The sequence below is a fragment of the Eubalaena glacialis genome, chromosome 9 (genome assembly GCF_028564815.1).
Source record: "Eubalaena glacialis isolate mEubGla1 chromosome 9, mEubGla1.1.hap2.+ XY, whole genome shotgun sequence".
NCBI classification, from domain to species: domain Eukaryota; kingdom Metazoa; phylum Chordata; class Mammalia; order Artiodactyla; family Balaenidae; genus Eubalaena; species Eubalaena glacialis.
In genome coordinates this window covers 59,599,997-59,618,016 of record NC_083724.1, presented here as the reverse complement: position 1 = coordinate 59,618,016, position 18,020 = coordinate 59,599,997, and the positions used below count along the sequence as shown (strand labels likewise).

Sequence of the window (18,020 nt, the reverse complement as noted above, 5' to 3'; positions counted from 1 at the left end):
GAACCTCCTGGGTGCTGTGCTCACTGCCAAATTTGTCTAAATGTCATAAGATTTGCCTCACTCATATCCCGCCACCTGGAACTGCCTCAAGCAGCAGGATTACAGATGGCAAAACTCCTTCAAGGCAAAATCTTCTGGGCCTTTTCTTTTTTTAATACCATTGTATCAAGTTTATTCAGTACCCTGCATAGGAGATACGGTGCACGTTCAGTGGGGACATGCTGACTGTCTAGCTATGGAATCAGCCTCTATTGGAATGTAGACAACCGAGGGTAAACCCCTGAAATTGAACCCCAAAATGAAGAAAATACATTTCCTTCACCCATATTTATAACTGTGTCTTAATAAGCCTGAAATGTCTTACATGAAGCATCAAACTCCTGTTGCCCATAAGATGGGGAGGTCCTATAATGAGGACAAACAAGTAGAGGATTTATCACCAAGGGATGCGAATCCTAGAACAAGGAATGATATTGCCTATTTTAATGTCACTAAGATTAGCTCATCACTTTTTAGTCACCATACAGAACATTATTTAGAATTGTGGATCTTATATACAGAATTATTTTGCAATTTGCATTCACAATTTCAGATCTTTCTTAATCAATGGAGACTTGGGTATTGAGGAAATGCTTATAATTTAGATGTCTGCACATTTATTTTCTTGAGACCTCCCTACTGATCCTGGGTGGGAGATGGGAGAATCCAGATTTATAATCCTTCTAAGAGAAAAGCTCTAGTTTTCTTTGCTGCCAACCTATAGTAAAAAACCATTCTAAAGTCATTCTTGAACAGATTAATTTGCTTTGTTTTATATAGTATTACAAAAATCCCTGTACTTATATAACTATGACGAATTACTGAGTTTATCTCACAGATGTGAGCTCCTAATAACCGCAATTATAAGGGCATTTAGTTATAGCTTCCATGGAGAATTCAGGAATTCTCGTGAAATTTTATTTTAATAGTAAAATTCCTGGTTTTAGGATATGTTTCTGTATAATACATTGTTTCTAGAATCTGTGAACAATCATATCTTTGAAGTAAAAATACAGGCCATAACTTAAGCAATCCATGTAGGATTCATGTAACCTGAGGGATGCTTTTGAATAAAATGTTGGCTTTTATGTTTCAATGATTATGACATTTTTGTAGTTTCTTTGTTAATACTCCCATTGCTCTGTATCATAATAATTGGTCTACTGCCTGAAATCTTGTGGTTTTAGGCATATTCTTTGGTTTGAAATTTTCTCTATATTTTTACATGAATTTCACTACTGTACTGAGGAGGTATGTTTAAGGATGAGAGAGAAGATGACAATGACATAGAGAATTTGGAAGTAATAGGCTTAGGTTCAGTCCTTTATGATTGTTGCTACTTAGGTGCTAAGTTAAATTGAAGCTAAGTTTAGAGCCATTGGGACTGAGTGCCTTGGTTGATCTCCAATGATTGCTCTTACTAGGAAGAAGTAAAGGGCAGTACATGTGTACCATTTCTGAAGTCATGAGAGATTTTTAAGGGGAAGAATACAGTAAGGAGATAAGAATAATCAAAAAGGCAAAAGGGAGAAGAGATTATATGTCATGGCATAAGTTAGAGTTAGCTTATTTACTGTGCAGCTGGGCCTTCTTCTTCCAATAAGTTCACTAACACACTGCTAAAAATGACCTCCAACTCCCAGAGTAAGTGTTTAAGACTCTTTCCTTTTGCCAATCCTCCAGCTCCTAGGCTGGAGTAAGCAGACCCACTGACCCTGCCACTGCATGGCCTTTAAAAGTGGTCCACACAATAACCCTAAGGCATTAGAACCTTGGACCCAACTCCACGTGCAGCACCGTCTACTGGTCCTCTTCATTTCTCCACCTGGAGTATGCACTGATCAGAGGACAAGGGCCCTGCATTATCCATCTTCTATTTTCCCACCCAAATGCCTGCATGCCATTATATAAGTCCTTACACAAAGTGAGTAGTTGGTAAATGTTTCATACATAGAATTTCTGGAAGCCAGAGATGGAAACCATTGCCAATATGTGCAGTTTGGGAGAATTCTTTTTAACCATTCATGCAATGTTGTAGAACTCTCCTCATTCCTTTTCCCTTTTTTCTACTTGTTACTCCCTGGATGAAATACCACAACTGTCCATAACCCTTACCCTAGCTTATTTAAACTGCATCTACTATTCACACATTTGGGGAGATTTTAGGTGTTCCCTTCATGTGGCTAGCCTCTCCTGAGGCAATGCTGGGAGTTCTTCCTCTAGCTGCCTCAGCTTTCATTTCTTTCTTGAATCCTTCACTAGTGCATCTTGTTGCTTCCAGGCTGATTGTCTCATAGTTTTCAGGCTTAGTGAAACTTCTGCCAGGGAAAGGAGTGACAGTCTTGGCAGTGGAGAGCAGACCGAGGTGCTTCTGGCACAGCAGTGGGAACCAGTAGATCAGAACTGACGTTCTTACTTCTAGAGCATTACTTCGATTTCATGATACCAAGCCCACAGTGTTTATATCCCAGAACAAGAAAGGGCATGCCAGCGTCAAAAACAAAAGGCATTAGTGCAACCTAAGCTTTGACTGTCACAGAAGAATAGATGTACATTTGCATAAGGCCATGAGATCTTTTTTTCTTAGAATTTACGAGTTTGTTAAATTTCTCCAAATTTGTACCATAGCAATATTATGAAGTGAAACACCAGATAATAAAAGCATACTCATATATGGCTGACGAATATTATTACAATGCAACCTATATTTGTGGTTGCAGGAAATTTTAAATTGTTTTATTTATCCTCCCTTTACATGCATCTTATAGAAACAAGGTGCACAGTGTATTTACTATGATGCAGTTCTTCATAACCATAATTTTGAAAACTTTTGATAAATATTTTTAATAAAATATATTGTCCATGGAAAATGTGGAGACCTAATTGTTATGTTTTTCCCCAAAAGTTTCAACCAGGTTTTGTTTATTGAAGGATGTATTTTCTGCTGAAAGGCCCATTTTTTTTCTCAGCAGAATCTCAGATGTTTAATTCTTGACGTCATTGATATTTTAATGGGCAAATCATGTAAATACTATACACACATAGAGAGAAATTAAGGATACTTGCCAATCTCTATTTTAAAGTGATTTTTAAATGAATATAATTTTAAATATATTTAAAATAAAAATAAATGGAATAATTCAAGCACTCACCAACTCATGAATTGGTTTGTTCTGAGAGTTTCTTAGTTGGTTAGTAAGATATCGGATACACCTTTCCATGAGAAACAGTGAGTCTACAGTTTTTGGTTTGGATTGGTTTGGTTTGTGGGTCAACCTTCAACACGTGTATATAATTGCCATTAAAAACTTCAGGAACTATTTTCCCACACATGATGAACCCACTTACTATGAACTTATCCAACATGTGAAACAAAACTATTATATTACTTCATTGGTTAAGGATAGAAATATCACAAAGAATGTGTTCTTGGACAAAGCACACCACTACTGGGGTCTGAAATATATAGTGAGCAGGTTAACCAAGTAATTTCTGAAGTTAATATTCTGTATATTATCTCAACGTCTTTCTAGTTCGTTTTTGTTTTTAACTTATATCTACATCCCTATGATACTATTTTTCATTGCCTGTGTATTTTTCATTGCCATTAGTGTAAGCTTTCCTCCCTTTTGACCATATTCTCTCCCCTTTCTATTAACTTATTTTTAATTCTGGTAATACTCTTTTCCCCTCCCTCATCTTTGGACTATTTCCAAAGAAACTCCTGGCTCTGTGTTGTTTACCACCGTCCTTGTCTGTGGATTCCAGGAATGATTACTCTTTGTTAAAAAAAAAAAAATACGGTTGTAATAATACATTGAGTATATTAGACCAATTCACATATCTAACTCATTTAACTTGAAAAGAAATTATGTACTTAGCCCCTGACCACAAAAACCTTAATATTCTGATTATTAATAATTATTATTATTAATGAAATGTAAAACACTGTTCTAAGACTTTTACATGCATTTCCTCATTTAATATTCATAACAACAATATGGGGTAGGTCTTAATATAATTCCTATTTTACTAGATGCAAAACTTGATGAGGATGACTGATGTGGATGGTATAAACAAAAAATGCAAATTAGATCCACAGTAAGTCAGAGCAACATTATTTTACATTACCTTTTTTTTTATTTTTTTTAAACTTATAATCAACATACTAGTTAAGTTGTTTGGGCTGTGGATTCAGACAGACCTATGTTTGTCTCATAGCATCCTCACTTATTACGCATCTAACTGCACAGTTTTCTATCTCTCTGTTTCATTTTTTTATTATACAAAGTGAAGATAATAACTAAGCAGGGCACATAGTCAGGAGTGAAGGATGTAAATCAAGTGAGATGCTACATGTAATGCTCTTAGTACAGTGCCTGGTACATTGCATGTACCCAGTAATTAAATATATTTTAATTATTATTCTTATTAGCTGTACCTGATTGGCTAATCCTTACTGAGCTTCATTTCTCTGCGGCATGAACCTCTATGTATTAAGATTCGAAATGTGAAGATGTTTAAAAAAATCTCCTTAAATTATCATTTCAATAATAATTCCTATTTTCTGTCCATTATCAAATTCTAATATCTCACCCTACCTTAAAAGAGTATGAGAAGGAGCATGTTTCCACAAAGATATATAGACCAAGCCCTGGCTTTTTTTATAAGTAAAGGCATGGAAATGCCCGTGGAGTGGCATTCCCGTTCATCAGTGATTGAAATGCGAACACCCATGTAGGGTGGTCTCACCACTCCCTCCTGTGTGCTCCAGTTCCAGGGAGACCCCGGCTTGTGATTAACCACACTCAGATGAATACTGCTCTCGTTCAGTGGCACCCCCCTGTGGACACATTTGGACCCCTCCAGGGCTACCGTCTAAAATTTGGCCGGAAGGATATGGAGCCACTCACTACTCTTGAGTTCTCCGAAAAAGAAGATCACTTCACAGCGACAGACATCCACAAAGGAGCATCGTACATCTTCAGGCTCTCAGCCAGAAACAAAGTGGGCTTTGGGGAGGAGATGGTGAAGGAGATTTCTGTTCCAGAAGAAGTCCCAACTGGATTCCCTCAAAACCTCCACTCAGAAGGCAGCACGTCAACCTCTGTCCAGTTATCTTGGCAGCCGCCTGTCCTGGCAGAGAGAAATGGCATTATCACCAAGTACACCCTTCTGTATAGGGATATCAATATCCCTCTTCTTCCAATGGAGCAGCTCATTGTTCCAGCTGACACCACTCTGACACTCAGTGGCTTAAAACCAGATACCACATATGATGTAAAAGTACGTGCTCACACGAGCAAAGGCCCCGGGCCGTATAGTCCCAGTGTCCAGTTCAGGACACTGCCTGTGGATCAAGGTAGGATTTGTCTGCTTACGGCCTTTCTCCCTTAAAGGAATGTCGGTCTTTGGAAATCAGTATTTTGAAGCTATAAATAACTGATCGGCCCATTCATATGAATAGGTTCAGCAAAAGCAAAAAGGTAAAGTATGTAAAACTTAATATGTTTTGGATGCCTTAGATCTCAGTTAGAGAATGCCAAGCAAGTCTGGCTGACAGCACCCCAATGTTCTCAGGTAAGGAAAACACAATATAGTTGACTGAATGGGAGAGAAAGCAGAGATCTTTATGAGAATGAGGTGTTAAAATGAATGCTCTTAACAGGTAGGCAAATCACACTTCTCTGTCTGATCAAAGTAGACGGCATCTAGCTTAAGCCCTCCCGTCCGTGGAAAAGGACAAGTCATACGTTTTTAGGAGTAGTTTAAATACACTGTTTTTCCTTTTCCAGCAGTGTTTGCAAAAAATTTTCATGTCAAAGCAGTAATGAAGACTTCAGTGCTACTGTCTTGGGAGATTCCAGAGAATTATAATTCTGCCATGCCTTTCAAAGTAAGTTGTTTTCTAATGTGTAAGAAGATATCACCGGTAAAAGTGGAGGGGGCAGGTCACTTGGGTAAGTTACTTACAAAGCATACAGACTGCTTTGAGTCAGCCACACATACTTGCTATTCTCTCTTCTTATGTGGCTTTCACATAACAGACTGAGTCAGGCTCTTTGGCAGTGTGACCTTTCCCCTCTCAAGAGGAGGCAGGAGCTCAAACCCAGGGCCGGCATTCTTTGTGGGTCACCTAGCACTTCCAAGTTGAACTTTTTACATCTAAGCTAGTGCTTTTGTTTTTTCATCAGGAAATGAAATTTACATGGTTTCTACCTGTTTGTAATGCAGTATCCTGCGATTTAAGTAATTTGTTAATTGGCCTGAATTCTTTGAATATTTTAAACTTTAGTTTCCCGTTGAGAGATATTGGCAAATGTTAGCAAGAAGTACAAGTCTGTGAAAGAAAGAATAGAGAAACATTTTTGAAAGTAAAAATATATTTGGGAACAAGAATGGAAGTGTTTGGAAAAAAGTGGTGTGGATGATGCATTGAAACCTAGAGCATTTCTGCGAACATTCCCTTAAGATCACAGACAACTGACGGGCCAAATATTGTTAAGCTATTGTACATTTCTTTGTGTATTTTTGATAGACTTAGAAACATTGTATCATTACACAATAAGAAACAAAAGAAAATTGATGCCATCTCTAGAACTTATGAGCACTTATGGGCTTAGGAAATGCCCCAAATTAGAAATGACCCATATGTATTTTCCATAAGCAAGTACCATATTAGTTAGAAAATATTCATTGCCTGACTGATAACCAAATCTCTTTGATTGGTTGTATCTCTCTAGATTCTTTATGATGATGGGAAAATGGTAGAAGAAGTGGATGGCCGAGCTACCCAGAAGTTAATTGTCAACCTGAAGCCTGAGAAGTCATATTCATTTGTGCTGACAAATCGTGGCAACAGTGCTGGGGGGCTGCAGCACAGGGTAACCGCAAAGACTGCACCAGATGTTCTACGTACCAAGCCTGCCTTCATTGGGAAGACCAACTTGGATGGCATGATTACCGTGCAACTGCCCGAAGTACCTGCAAATGAGAATATAAAGTAAGTTGATCGAAGGTTAGGGCTGAAGGATAGAAATGCATGTAAGCAAGAAAAAAAGGTTAAATCTCGGGAATATTTGGTCATAAAAGACTATATTGCTGTATGTAGAGTGAGAGTCTTCTGCAGACTCACAGTTTTGTTATTCAAGTTCTGTTGCATTGTGTTCTAGAGTTCATTGTGACACAGATTCTCACCACTTTAACATTAATGAGAGTGTTTTTTTACGTTCCAGAAATGATATAATTTAGGAGAGACAGACAAATAGAACATGAACCTTACCATAAAGAAGTTTACGTCGTAGTGTATAGAATAATGTGAATAGTCGCATAACTGATATTTGGCGAATGTTACTGTAATTGTGAGGAATTCTTAGAAAATACTACAATGCTAAAAGAAACTTTAGGAAATTGGATACAAAAAAAACAGTATAAGACACTGCTGTTTTACATGTGTGCTGAAAGATGGGAGAAATTTCAACAAGTTAAAGTTCAGGATGACATTAGAAGAAACATGAAAGCTAGAAAATGTAATTTTTTCTGGTTTGGATGGAGCACAGTGTAGAGGCCAATGGGGCTGAAGTGGAAATTAAATCCAGTCAATTAAGTAGTTTGTTGGTTGTATATAGCTAGTTGATGGTAGCCAGTAGAAGAAAAAAAGTGTTTTCACCAAAGTATATTAAGTATGAGTACTGTGGTAGACCCTGGAGAACAAAAAAAGAGGATGTGGTCCCTGTCTTCAAAGAGTTTACCATAGAGTGAGGAATACAGAGAAATAGACAGATGTAATACGTGCTAGCGATAGAGTCATACTCTATCTTAACAGTAGCTAATCCAGAATGAAATGGGTCAAGAAAGTTTCTGAATTTAATCTTGAAGGACAAATAAGAGGCATACCAAAAAATCAGAGGGAGGAAATCGTATGCAAAGGCTCATTAGTAAAGGAAGCAAGTGATTCCGTAAGGCACGTGCTCAGAGAGCCAGGGCAAGAGTAGTGAGAGGCAGGTATACAAGAGCCCAGTTGTACTCAGAAGTTGGAACTGTATCCTGTAGATAGTGACAATCCATGAAAGGACTTTATGCAGGAGAGTGGCATGATATCATCTGTGTAATACCCAAGTTTCCTTCTTTTCCATTTTAGGAAATATTTATTGTGTGTCTGCTGCATGTTAGGAACTGTGCTCCCAGCTTGGGATAAGACTATACCCTTTGTCATTTCTTCTATCCCACATGATCAAGTTTGCATGAAACTTGCTATGAAAGGTTTGAAGGTCAAGCAGAGGCACTTATACATAATTTATGGATGGTTGGAGCCTTTACATTTAGTAGCAATCTGGTGACATAATTTAGGAAAGTTCTGAGGGAAGATGGCTCCTGAAGGCATGTCGGAAGGATTGGAGCACCACAGAGAAAAGTTTTGGGCAGTCATTGTGCAGTTAGTTGACTCTAGGCAAGTAACAAGATTCTGAAGTGAGATGGTGATGGTGGAAATGGGATGCAGAGGCAGACAAGGCAGTAGGAATTGGCAGCTGTCTTAATGGAGGAATCAAGGCAGAGGAAAATGTCATAGATGACTCTGAGGTCTGAGCTTGGATGACAAAATAAATGATGCTGCCATTCATCCTGAAGGATGAAAGATCAGGAGGAAATTAATGAGTTTAATTTTGTGTACATTTTACATGAGGTATCAGTGAAATCAGTCTCCATTTATATTAGTCTCCATTTTTGTCCACTCTTCTGTTTCTATCATTTAGAAAACTAAAAAGAAGAATGGAATATTAGTGTGATTTTGATTCCAACAAAATTTAGTATGAAAGGGAGATTTTATTTTTCTCTTGTTTAAATATTCTATGGATATTGTTTGATCTTCCACCATAGTGCCAGACAATGTTGCAGGAATTCAGTGGAGAGAATGCTGACTTTCTCATGGCTCTTACATAGTGTAGGTAATTGGGGAATTTGGGCAAGTAGAGAGTCAGGTGGAGTGGAGTCCTATGATACCAAAAGTTAGTTGGATAGGGGAGGCCACAGGAGGAGCTCCCAACCCCAGTTTAGTAGTTCAGGGAAGAGGCCCTGAAAAAAAGCAACATCTAAGCTGAGGCTTAAAGAATCACAATAAGCTGGTCCATGGGAGTGGGGGTGGGGAGACGCTGTTTCAGGCAGAGGACAGCACATGTGATATTGCACAAGCAAGACAAAGACTAGCACTTGTTATTCGTCCACATCTTACCTATCCATTAAGACTTCTCAGCTGGCATCCAACAAACATGTACTCTAGACATACTGTACTGCCAGCACTAGGTCTGGAAATAGAAAGATGATTGAGATAAAGCCCTACCTTACAGTGGGAAAACAGATACAGGAAATAGATAATAAGAATATAATGGAGCAAGTACTGCCAGGTACTGTAGAAACATAAATACAGAATTCTAGCCCAACTTGCATGTCAAGGGAGATATCCAGAAGGAGCTGATATCTAATAAGTCTTGAATGATGAGAAAGATTTAGAGAAGGTAAAATAGTTGCAAACAATGAAGGAACAGTCCATATAGTTTATATGGGCTATAAATTGAGTCTATTAAAAACATGTACTGTCTATTCAGGGAAAGAGTAGATAAAAGATGAAAATAGTGTCACATAATCTGTAGTTTTTACTTTTAGATTTCAAAACTTTTCTTTATATATTAAAAAAAAGATTGTAATGGCTATTTACCAAATTAGCTTGGTAGAATGTCTTAGACATTATTGGGAAATGACATTTTAGTCCATTGGTGATAGACTTCTTTTTCATTTCCCAACCTCTGAATGAATTGAGAATATTGCAGAATATAGTTTCTCTCTCAGTATTTTTCTTTAGCTTGTTCAATTTTTCTTTGTTTTATTTATGTACTTCTTCTTTGTAATATTTGACATGGGAGTCAAAGAAAAGGGATAAAACTTTGGTAACAAAGATCAGAGACTATTACAAAACAGAAAAAGAAAGCAAACCATTATGGAAAAAACCCTGTTCTAGAAATGAAGTAAAGATTCCCAGAAATATATTCTAAACACTCTGGGGAAAAGACAAGAGCAAAAGACAAAACTGGGGAAAAGACAAGAGCAAAAGACAAAACTAGGGAAAAGTATAAGAACCATAAGAAATGAAAAGCAAATCTCCTGTTAGCAAAAATCCCTAGATAATTCATATTCACTATGTTTTTTAAAGGGATAATAGCGTCAGGTTACCCATCCAGTCTTCTAGGTTGGTTCATGTGGCATCGTCAAATATGACAAGAAGCTGTGTGCCATGTGGTGCCACTTGCAGTTCAGAAATTAGAGTGGAGCTTTTTGTTAAGTATTGTAAGGGAGAAATGAAGGGAGAAAACAGAATCGATTCCAGAGCTCTGGGGTGGGTTGCTAACTTGTATTTAGGTAAAAGCTAGCTACAAAGATGCTTCCAATTTGTTTTTCTATCAAAATACAATTTTGATGATTGAAGGGCTGTTTTGTTTATCAACAGAAACCAAGCTTTCCTCATTTCCGGCCAAGATAATTGAGAGGTCTTGATCCCCACCTCCAAACTCCTCACCATCTGAAAATAAATCTGTCTCTTGTAAACATAATGCAGACATAGCTCCTTGCTTCTGTGATTTCACACTTGGTTTTTGTGTGGAGAAGCTGGGAGCTCCCTCAGCGAAGGGCCAGATTTTTCAGGAAACAGCCACATTGGTACTGCAGGTTCTAGTACCAGGAATTTTGTGGGGCTTCAACCTTCTCTTTGAATACATTTGGGGGCAGAATGCTGGTCAGAAACTCTAGCAATGCCACCATCTGTCAGAAGCAAGTTGTGGTGACAAAGAGGACTTCTGTGACTCTATAGAGCAGGGTTTTACTCTGGTTGGTAAGAAAAAAAAGCACCACACAGATTGTACTCAGAGAAAAAGCTGCCAGAAGGTACCCAATGTAAATTAACTCCATAGCAACCATTTCATGTTTATGAAAAATAGAAATGAAGAACAAGGGCGTTTTATAAAATTTTAAATTTATTATCTACTTTTTCTTTTAAAGAAAGACATTCTTGGAAGCAAAGTTGTTTCATAACACACATGCACCACCATTAGCAGCTCCGTGTGTATAAGCTGTTTAATGTTTAATTCATGCATCATATGTTTGTTCATTGAAGTGGTAAAGGCTTAAATTTGTATAGAGCTTTACAATTTACTGAAGGTATTAGAGCATTTCACTTAAGTCTCACAATGACCCTGTGAGGTAGGTGGTCTCCCCTTTTACAGGTGAGTAAAGTGAGGCCCAAAGACACTAAGTGGCCCAGCCAAGATCATAGAGTTGATACTGCTAATAGTTAATAGGGACAGAGGACTTACTAGGTGTTCTTCAAAGGACACTGCACACAGTGACTGCTGTAATCTTCACACCAAGGGTCCTCTTCATTTTACAGCTGACGAAGCTATAAGGTGGTATACTAATTTGCCCTGGCAACACAATAGCAGAACCAGAGAGGAAAGATTTGAACTTAGGCAGTCTGGCTCCAGAGTCTACATGTTGAACCCAACCATGCCTCTGTGACCATAAAATGATTGACCAAACCAGGATATTTTTTCCTAGGACAATTGCTAAACATTTAAGAACTCCATAACAATTAGATGTCAATAGGACTGCCCCAGACAAACCTTAGAACCAAGAGGAATCTAGTACATGCACTTGGCCACAGATTATGGAAATGTATGTTAAATGTGGAACAATAAAATCAGTAGATTGTCATGAGAATTTAGAGGAGAGGTAAAGGGAGAGGCTAGCCACAGTCAGCATTATCACCTGCCATTTTACAAATGAGGAAAATGAGGCTTAAGACAATTAATAACTTGTCTGACAACACATAGTTTAAAAGATTAGAAACCTTAATTTAAACAGAGAAACTAGAAAGATCATTCAACCTGCTTTGGTTTTCCTGTGGTTAATTAATTTGATTTAAACAATATATACCCAAATGACCAAAGCCAAAAAAAAAAAAAAAAAAATCAAAAAATTATTCAAGGCATGACATTCATCATTAAACTCTGAGACAAATTTTGACCTCCCAGTTAAATAATGAGTTGGAGAATGCTAGTATGGACTGTTAATACAAAAAGCCTGCCAGAATTTGAAGTGGGACTGCCACGAAGACCAGAGCTCACCTTCCCATATAATTATATGGAACTGGGCCCCTTGATGATAACATATTAAATAAAATTAGTAAAACTTTACATAGGATAATTAAAATTCTGAAGGTTATATTTAACTTGTCTAATTAAATCTAATATACTGGGAAAACACAGCTTACTTTATAAGTAGTCGAGGGCTTTCCAGATATATTGATTCTCAAGTTATTTTCCATTAGTTTAATAGTGAAGGTCTGTGTTGAAAAGGGTATTTGAAGGCTAAACTTCAGGCTTGAGTTAGACAGGCAAACAGAGTATAAAGTTTAATTTTACCCATATGGGAAGCTGCTCTATGTCCAAAAGCGATTTTTTTTTTTTTTTTTGCATTTCAAGCAAGTTCTTTCAGTTCATATGATTTGGTTGATATGAATTTGCAGGGTATATGTTAGTTCCTCACTTTACAGAGTCATCTTACCTTACCTAATACTGCATGAGATGAGAACTAAGATCACCGCTTTGCTGGTAACTAAAAGACATTTAGGCATGTCATGAGGCTGGTTTGGAGAAAAGAGAAAAGCTTGATGAGGTTTCAAGTTGGAAAGTTCTAGTGCAAGAGAAGGGCCTCAAAATGTTTTTGACTTCCTGATCTAGGAGAGGCATAAATCCCCAAGAGTTACCTGCTTCACCCACTTCCACTTTTCAGTGAAAAAAGAACTCAGTGATAAAATGGCAACGTTAGCAAATTTGGGGAAATTATATGTGTACCTGCTTTAGGAATGTGTTTCTAAGTATATGAATATGTCTTAAACGTATAAGAAAATTATGGACTAAAAATGGTTCATTGAGACCATGTAATAGGGGTCATTGGTCTAAGCAGAGGTCAGGGAAGGTTTGAGTTAGGAAGTAAAAAAGTGAGTTGCTATTTGAGGCAAGAGAGAAGATAACTTGGGATTTGTTGGGAGTGACAGAAGGTTCTAGACAGATGGTACAGAATGATCAAAGACAGAATGGACCAAGTCAATTCAAGAAACTAAAAGCCCCCCAGGGCGTAGCTCAGAGAGCACAGAGAGATGGATTCAGGCAGGGTCCTGCTGAGTCTTATAATGCCTTTGGTCTTTATTCTAAGACAAATGAGGATCAATGGAAATATTTTTAAAAATGGAAATGTTACAATTAATTTTCTATTGCAAAATGAAAATTTCAGAGACTGGACTAAAGGAGTTTAACTCAATGGAGAGAGAAAATTAGGAGACAAAGTTAGGAGCAACCCAGGCATGAGACAATGGAATGAAGCCAGAGCGGTGGCAGTAGAGATGGGGAGAAGTGAATGCACTATAGATAGTTTGGAAGTAATAGGACCTAGCGGTAGTTTGGGTATGAGAGAGGGAGAGAGTTAATGCAGATTGTCAGTGATAACACCTAGGTTTACAGCATGTGCCCTAAAATGGATCATGGTGCAATATTGGAAGAGGATTACTTTTGGACGCGTATTTTTTGTTTTATTTTAACCACAGTAAATTTGAGGTACTTTTGTGACATAGAAATGGAGACATAAAGTTGGAAGGGGATAAACTTGTGGAGTTCAGAGGAGCGTTCTGGGCTGAAGATGTGAATCTGTAAATCATTTGCATCTAGGGGATAACTGATTCCCTGAGCTGGAATGAGATCACATGGGAAGAAAAGAGGAAGTAAAGACAAATCCTTGGCTAGATCCTTGAGGAACTCCACCGTTGAAAAGCTGGGTAGCAGGTAATAAATCCTGCTAAAGAAATAAGGTTAACATGGTGAGAGGTTTAAGTAGAAAACCAGGAGAGTTGGATACAGAGAAAGAACTGAATATGTTTCATGGAGGGTGTTATGAATACTCAGATTCTGATAAAAGATCAAGTACGAAGAGAGTGAAAATTTCTCCTTTTGATGCAATACTGACGACCCAGGTGAAGGTGGTGAGATGGGCAGATGAGGCAGGAGCTAGAGCACAGCTGACTGGGAAGTGAATGGAAGGTAAAGACATGGAGAACAGCAGGAACACACAGCTCTTCTCAGAACTGGGGCAGTAAGAGGTAGGCGAGAGAGAAAGTGATGACTGGAGCAGGATGTGGTTTGTTTTGTCCTGCCAGGGATTGAAAGCTAATCGATAGAATCCAACGAGGATGGAGAAATCGAGATATATGGGAGACAAGGGGTATAGTATATGGTAAACATCCTAAGAGAGTGAGATGCAGGACCCAATTCAAGAAAAAGTAATTGGCTCTGGAAAGTGTAGTCAGCCCTTCTACGGTACCGATAGGAAAGATTATGGTTTGCACTCAGATATAGGGAGGCTTGTAGTTTGTTAGACGATGAGGGAATGCTTGTCTAAATCTTTTTCTTTTCTCTGTATATAAGAGCGAAGGCCATCTTCTAGTGGAGAGGCATGTATGTCCAAGATTTGAGGCCAGGTGAGAAAGTGTGAAAAACTTATTGTGAAGATTGGATGGACTAGGTAACTAGAGAAGCTGTGGTTGTATTGCCAGGCAGTGCTGAAGGCCTGTTTGAGTTTGCTGAATATGAACTTATGGCATCATTCTACCCTGTGCATTATTTCTCAAGCTGTATTCAGCTCCTTGGGTTCAGGCACAGAGAAAGGCTATCAGATTTTAGCTAAGGCAGAATGGAGGATGTGGGTTTTGGAACAGAAGAACTCAAGAAATTGAGAGCCCTGGGTGGTGCATGGGCCAGCCCTCTGAAGGTTGAAGTCACCCAAAATGACGGCAGAGTTTGGGAGGAAAAAAAAGACTGTTAACCCTGGGAAAAACAAAACAAAACAAAAACTTCCATGAAGGAAAGATTCTGAAGAGGTTGGTAGATGGCAGAAATCAGTAAGAGAAGACCATAGCATAGCTGAATTGTATGAGCTTCCAAAAGGAGGGCTTATTGTGATTTTAGCAAAAGGGTGGAGGAAAAAATATCTGCAAGAAGCAACAGTGAACCAGGAAAGAAACCCAAACCCTAAACCTGAAGTTCATGGGCAGAGGAATAAATTAACAGCCACCACGTGAGAAGTCCGCAAAGAAAGCAGTATCCTCAGGGGAAAGCTAGGCTTCAGGAAAGGCAAATACGAGGTTCTTTACAAAGTCATAGTTGCAGAGAATACAGTTGAAATGTATGGATTTGGACCCAGGAGTTCCAAATTCCCAACACCCCATTTCTTTCAATAGGTGAGAGCTGCTTTGAAAGGCTCCACTTCAGCTGCTCTAGATGAATGCTTTAGTGATCGTGGAGAGAAAAGGTTATGGATATCCAGCCACACTGTTAATTAATTGCTATGGGGAAGGCTGTTCAATTCTTATCCGAGCCACAAATGAAATGAATAGTCGGGGAGTGCTGCAAAAGAAAGAACGGATTATTTTTTCATGTACAAGAATGGCAACTCAAAGTATGAAAGCAGAAGAAAAATTAATAGGATTCATCAGCTTAACCTTGATTTACAAGATTCTGAACGAGGACAGTGGGAGCTCCCTGATCACATGCAGTATCATTACTTTAGGCAAAGAGAAGCTGTCCTGACTTTGTGCAATCGGTAGTGAAAAGCAAGAGGTTCCCTGACAAGTGTGTTTATCAAGTCCATCTGCAGTGATATTTTGTGCGCTAGGTTGCAGCCCCTGTCATTCTTCTCTGTGCTCATTTAACATGATGGACCTGTTTGGCAAACTCTTCAGGTGGTGGGAGGACAGGAAAAGGAGGAAGCTTACTCTGGACCATAAAAGATACTGGCCTCTCTCACATCCTCCGCTCTTCCTTCTCCCTACCCTCCTTGATCATCATCATTATTTGTAGGAAAGAAAATGGATGGCTAAGTGACGTGACCCTGTGAGCCTGTTGATGTGTTGCTCAGAGCACCATGGAGAGAGGATTCTGCTGTAGTTGTCTGGTTTGACTTGAATTCTTGATCAGGGGGAAAAAAAAGTTTGATAAGTCCTTTCATCTACATCTCAGGGAATTTCACTGTGTCCTACTGTGTCTGTGTTCAGATCCATCTCTCCCACCATGATGGTCAGTACCAGCCAGTAGCAGCTGGCATCTGTGAAGTGCTACGTGACACACACTGTGCTAAGCACTTTGTGTTCACTTGTTTTATTTCCCCAGAATAAGTCTGATATTATTTACTCTCATTTTCAGTATATGCAACTGAGATTCAGAGATGTTAGATGATCAGCCCAGGATCACACAGCTCATTAGTGGCAGATCCTACATTCTGGGCCAGATACATCTCTAGATGCCACATTCTTTACCAGAACACTCCAGATCAGCCCTGCCCAACAAATGTAATGAGAGCCACATGTGAAATATTACACTTTCTAGCAGCTATGGTAAAAAGTACAAAGAAACAGATGTAATTAATTTTAATTTCATTTTTTACGAAACGCATTATATCCAGAATATTATCATTTTAACATGTGATCACTATTAAAAAATTATTGCTGAGATAGTTTACATTTATTTTCATACTAAGTTTTTGAAATCCAATGCCTTTTACAGGTAGAGCACATGTCAGTTCAGACTAGCCACATCTCAGGTGCTTGATAGCCACAAGGGGCTATAGCGGCGACTGGACTGGACAGAGCTGCTCCAGACTCTGTTTGTGGAAACAGAGTTCATTATCACACAGGATTTGCTGAGTTTATTACAGGTTTTGCTCTGTGATAACAACAAACAGGCCTTCCTGTGTGTACTATTAGTCTCTGTAATATAATGTGATACAAGCTTGATAGCACCCCTCCTGTTCTCATCCCTTTCCTCTGAGAGGCAGAGGTGGGGGGTGTGTGTGTGTGTGTGTGTGTGTGTGTGTATTCATTTCCACAATAAATTTCCATAAAAGGGCTTTATGATCCAGAGTAAATGAAACAAAAGCAGATTATTGCCATAGTTAAGAGATATCTCTCTCTCTGTACATATATAGGTTTGTATCCCCTTACTATCTGTTTTAACTTGAGCGATTATTCAGTCTCTGTGGAGCTGTCTTTTTTGTCTCTTACCTGTCCTTAAAGGATTTTTGAGAGGGCAAAATGAGATTATGCATTTACTATAATACCTGAAAAGTAGGAAGTGATTAATGTGGTGGCTATTATTATACCTTATGTTCAAAGTCCTTGTATAGTTACTACCAAAAATCAGTATGAGCAGAGTCCCTGACTCTGAATACAAGAGCACGGTATACACTGTACGGAAGTTACAAAACAACTTTACAAATAACCCACATCTATTTGGGGACAAGGAACCTTTATACACAAATTGTAGTTGACCGTTCTCAGTGTGAGGACTCTCTTACTTTTGTCCCTTCCTATAGAGGTATTATACTGAGACCTATTTTGAAAGCCCTTAGGTAGTGACTGTCTCCAAATTTCTGCAGTACCTACCTTAAGGTTTGCAATTTGATGGGTAGAAAGAGAGGGGAACCTTTACATCTTTATATAATTGTAAGATGATGAGTAATTTTTATGCTTTTAATTTTTTATCCAAATAACATGTATTTTAACGGTATATAAAGAAAATCATTGTCATCATCGTGTAGGCATTTGTATGAGCTTAGAGTAATTTTTATTACACATCTTCTTTAAAAAAATCATCTTATAAATGAATGTCATAGAAAATTCTTGGTTCAGCAGCCTGTGGTGGTAGATTTCAATATACCCACCTTGTATGTGTCCAGCACCAGGGTACTAACAAACTATTTCCACTCTGTTTATGATACCTAATAAAGGTCAGTCAACCATGGTGATATTACCATACAAGATCACTGAAGTCACACATAAATGTCTACCCATGTTGTTTTTAAAATTGAACAAACAGGTGGTTATTTGCCAT

At 38.3% G+C, this 18,020-nt stretch overlaps 1 protein-coding gene across 8 annotated transcripts in view; it reads left to right on the top strand.

Moving 5' to 3' along the window:
* Positions 1-18,020, top strand: part of PTPRD (protein tyrosine phosphatase receptor type D) — a 542,415-nt gene that overhangs the window by 380,572 nt on the left and 143,823 nt on the right. For 4 of the 8 annotated variants that reach the window (XM_061200424.1, XM_061200423.1, XM_061200421.1 and 1 more), the window contains 3 exons: positions 4,814-5,401; positions 5,838-5,935; positions 6,783-7,042. In XM_061200424.1, coding sequence (XP_061056407.1) covers positions 4,814-5,401; positions 5,838-5,935; positions 6,783-7,042 — 946 coding nt within the window. Of the gene's footprint in view, positions 1-4,813; positions 5,402-5,834; positions 5,936-6,782; positions 7,043-18,020 lie in introns of all 8 variants that reach the window. The other 4 variants (XM_061200419.1, XM_061200422.1, XM_061200417.1 and 1 more) reach the window with 1 other exon arrangement.